This window comes from Fusarium tjaetaba (genome assembly GCF_013396195.1).
Source record: "Fusarium tjaetaba strain NRRL 66243 chromosome Unknown NRRL66243_c0000676, whole genome shotgun sequence".
Taxonomy (NCBI): domain Eukaryota; kingdom Fungi; phylum Ascomycota; class Sordariomycetes; order Hypocreales; family Nectriaceae; genus Fusarium; species Fusarium tjaetaba.
The window spans coordinates 1-3,858 of NW_023501872.1; the positions used below are offsets into that span (position 1 = coordinate 1).

The 3,858-nt window shown below is 49.3% G+C and overlaps 2 protein-coding genes across 2 annotated transcripts; one reads left to right on the forward strand and one right to left on the reverse strand.

Moving 5' to 3' along the window:
* Window positions 1-721, reverse strand: FTJAE_14267 (microsomal epoxide hydrolase; the record flags this gene model as incomplete). The annotated part of the gene is made up of 2 exons (XM_037347479.1): window positions 1-245; window positions 356-721. Coding segments are annotated over 2 exons (611 nt in total), but the record flags the coding sequence as incomplete, so codon positions are not given.
* Window positions 722-2,004: 1,283 nt separating this feature from the next.
* On the forward strand, window positions 2,005-3,251 carry FTJAE_14268 (uncharacterized protein; the record flags this gene model as incomplete). Its single annotated transcript, XM_037347480.1, has 2 exons — window positions 2,005-2,191; window positions 2,230-3,251. 2 exons carry the CDS (start codon window positions 2,005-2,007, stop codon window positions 3,249-3,251), a joined length of 1,209 nt encoding a protein of 402 aa, XP_037198729.1.
* Window positions 3,252-3,858: the final 607 nt, after the last annotated feature.

A 3,858-nucleotide genomic window follows, 5' to 3' on the forward strand; every position in this document is an offset into this window, starting at 1 on the left:
CGATAGACCTGCTTGAGCGTCTCGTCCCAGAACGCCAGCGTTTCAGGAGACGGGTTGCTTCCGAAGCCTACCGACGAGACGAGACCGCGCCAAACGTCATCGACGACGAAGTCTGGCGTGGGCGTAGTGCTGTGCCAGCTCTCGTAGAAGGGGCCAAGCTGCGTCTTGGGGTCCCAGCAGCCTTTCTCGCGAGACTCGGCGGACTCGTAGTCCATGGACGTGCCAAGCGGGAGAAGGCCGAGGATCTGTGGTAGTGGAACGGGTGTGTGTAAGTCAGGGGGGCTTTAACGTAACCGGGTATGTAAAAAAGGCCACTACCGAAGTGTGGACTTGTACTTGAGAAGAAGCAACGTACCTTTTCAGGGGCTAGAAGAGCCATGCGAACGACGATCCAGCCGCCAGCGCTTGTTCCCAGAGCGAAAGCCTTGTCGACGCCAAGAGCCTCCATGACCTGGAGGTTCATGATGGCTGAGTCCCAGTAGGTGAAGTGCTCTGACTTTGAGCTTGTAGCGCCATGGCCGAGGGGTTCGATGGCGAGGAGATTGACCTTGTCAGTGAGTTCCTGGGCAGAGAACTGTGCTTCAAAGAGAGAGGATGTGGTGCACATGGAGTTGACGAGCACAAGGGTAGGTTTGCTAGAGTCGATGCCAGAGCCCGAGACACGATAGCCGGCATCGATGCCTCCGAGGTGGGGAACCTTGATAGTAGATTTGGCAGCCATTTTTGCAAAAAGTAAACAATATGTTCAGTTACGGCACAGTGTTATTGTTCCTGGTGTGATGAATGGAAAAGGTATCGAGGTAGATCTCTTGGTATGCGTCCGAAAGAAGAGCTAGAGAACTGGGCTATGCTATGTACTTCTCACGACAACCCACCGATGGAAACGTGTGTTGTACCTAGCGACGATCAGGGGGCTAGGACATGCGCAGAATTGAGTCGGTGGCCAGACCTTGATCCGCAAGGGGATACTTCTCCGTGCGATGGACGGCGCCGTTCCGCGCCGGACTCGAGCGGAATTGGCGAAAGGCCCGCATGGAGAAAGAGTCTACTGTGATCAGACATTCAGAGCGTTTTTAGAAAACGGGCCGGACCGTCGAGGTTATTCTGCTGTTGTAGTCTTGACCAACAACGAAATGCATGTTGGTTCAAGATATCACATACTTTGACGCGCGGAATCACTCTGCAGGTAGTGTTTCGTTTCACACGTTTTTTTGCTCCTCGGCATTCCCCACATTGTGAAACTCATTGGTGAAGAAATACGTTAGAGTGCTGACAGGCACAGGGATTAAAAAACACCGACGCCACGGCGCAGGAACGACTATTCCCGAGACAAAACGACATGAAAAATTCTTATGCATCACAAGTTGTGCGTGTTCCTGAATCGGTCCCCTGTAGGAAGATAGGAAGAATACTACCCTATGAGCAAATATCTATCAAAAAATATCGTGTAAGCTCGCCACTGCGTGATCGGCCCAGTCGGCTCACTTACATAAACCCCTGTCAGTTTTATATCCGAGCTGAAGCATGACTCTGCATGAAAGAAGTATCACGAAGAAAATGACATTGGACGAGTTTGACGATAGCATGATGGACTCATTAATAGATGTCTCACTATAGCGTCTGTGTCTCGCCTTACTTTCTTCATTGCCGGTTAAGTCTACCGATGAGAGGATAGTTGGACAGGGTGGAAGACCTTTTCCCGGCTGTGCGGAAATGAATCCACAACCCACGTTCTAGCCTAGACGTCGAGCCTTTACCCAACTTGATACCAGAGTCTGGTAACCAGACCCTTGGGTTCCATTGCTTTTTCCAGTCAAAGTCATGTTCTATCCTTCTTTAGGCTGGAATATGAGCTGTCAAATGAGTTTTGACCATCGGTTCCACTCCCTTGATACTGTTACTCTCCTGTGAACAATACATTATGTTTTAAAAATACTCCGTTCCTTTATTCCATTTTAGCTCTTGTTCTCTTTTTTTTGTTCATTGTAAGGATTCTTTTTTATCATGGCCGAGTCTCAGCTCCCAGGCCTTCCTGGCTTCGACAAGCACAACATTCAACCATGGACTGTCGAGGTCGTTGTCTCTATGACTGTTTTGGCGTTGGTTTCTTGTGGTCTTCGGTTGTATAGTCGGCACTTGAAGGCGCAGAAGCTTTGGTGGGATGACTATGTTATTCTATTCTCCATGGTAGGTACACTCTGTATGCTAGATACAACCCGAGTCTAACAGTTCAGGCGTGGAATTTGGTCGTTGTAGGATTCATCTTCGCCATGCACGCCAACGGAATGGGCATTCACGCAGACAAAGTCCCTCCCTCGCAAATCGTGATGATGGCAAAATGGCTAGTAGTCGCTGAAGTTCTCTACGCTTGGAACCTTGGCTGGACGAAGCTGAGTCTCTTGCTCATGTACTACCGAATCTTCCGTGTCCCCTACTTCAAGAAGATGGCATGGCTCGTTGGAACCTTTGTCTTTGCTTGGGTCATCACCATCACCTTTCTCTTCATCTTCATCTGCATCCCAGTTGCCAAGCTCTGGTATCCCGATCTCCCTGGCCATTGTATCAACCAAGTCGGAACATGGATCGCCAACGCCGCTTCGACGATTTTTACCGATATTGTCATCTTGTGTCTACCACTGCCTCCTATCTGGAAACTTCAGCTCGGCAAATCTGAAAAGCTCGGTCTAACAGCTGCTTTCGCCATTGGATCTTTCGTCGTCTTCGCCTCGGCCTATCGAACCAGCGTTCTCTTCACCTACACTAGCACTGATCCAAGCTATACTCTCGCTCCTACAGTAGGATGGACCGAGATCGAAATGTCAGCCGGTATTGTCTCGGCGAATCTTCCAACAATGCTACCAGTTCTCCGACTCGTCGCCAAATTCACCGGCCTCAGCAGCTTCGCATCAACAGTCCGCAGTACCGTCAGAAAATCAAGCGACAAGTCAACAAAGGGTCTCAAGTCCCACGAGAATACCGGCGCTGGCAGGAGTTCCAACGGCTCTGCATCGACGAATGCGTTCTACAGACTACCAGACGACAACGACTCTACCGATTTGATCAAGGGGCCGAAATTCACAGAGACATCAGCACCAGTCAACACTAAACTAAGGCCTGATGTTGAGGGCTTTGAGCTTACTACTACGACATACAACGCCAAAGTCGACGGTGGGAACTCGAGCAGTGAGGAGATATTGCAGGGCATAAGAGTGCACAGAGAGTTCCAGCAAACGACTACACGATCACCATAACCGAGCGAGTCCGGGACAATGGAAGTCGTTGCATTGTTATGTAAACTAGATACTAAAAGCAGACAGTGATATTAGAGGCGTTTGTATTTTTCGATTAGATCTAATACCCAATAAACAAGTCCTTCTTTTGAGACAATGTCAGTTCCTTCAACCTTGTATCTAGAAATTACTATGCTGGCCGGAGTAAGATCTCCTGTCTTCCAGCCCAAATAACGATTAGCTCTGAACCATCGCAGAAATCATCGTCCCTGGCGATCAAGATCCAGTCACCAAACATGCGGCGCCACGTCAACATTCCTCATCACTCACATAGCCGACCATTTCCGCAAAGGTTTCAGGCTCTTTACTCAGTCTCCCCAAGGCAGTCCACATCACCATGAACTCATCATGATGTTTCATCTGGTGGATACACGTTATAGATGGGGATTGTTCGCTTGGCACATTCCCCAGAAGATCCAACTCGGAAAATTACAGTAGAAGCCTCACTTGGCCTGAGCGCCGAAGAATGCTTTGGTCGATCGTGGATGCCATGTGGGAAGAGGATTTAGCGAGTTCCGATGTCTTGATGGATGGATGTAACCTATATCCACTCGGGAATAGGGACTCA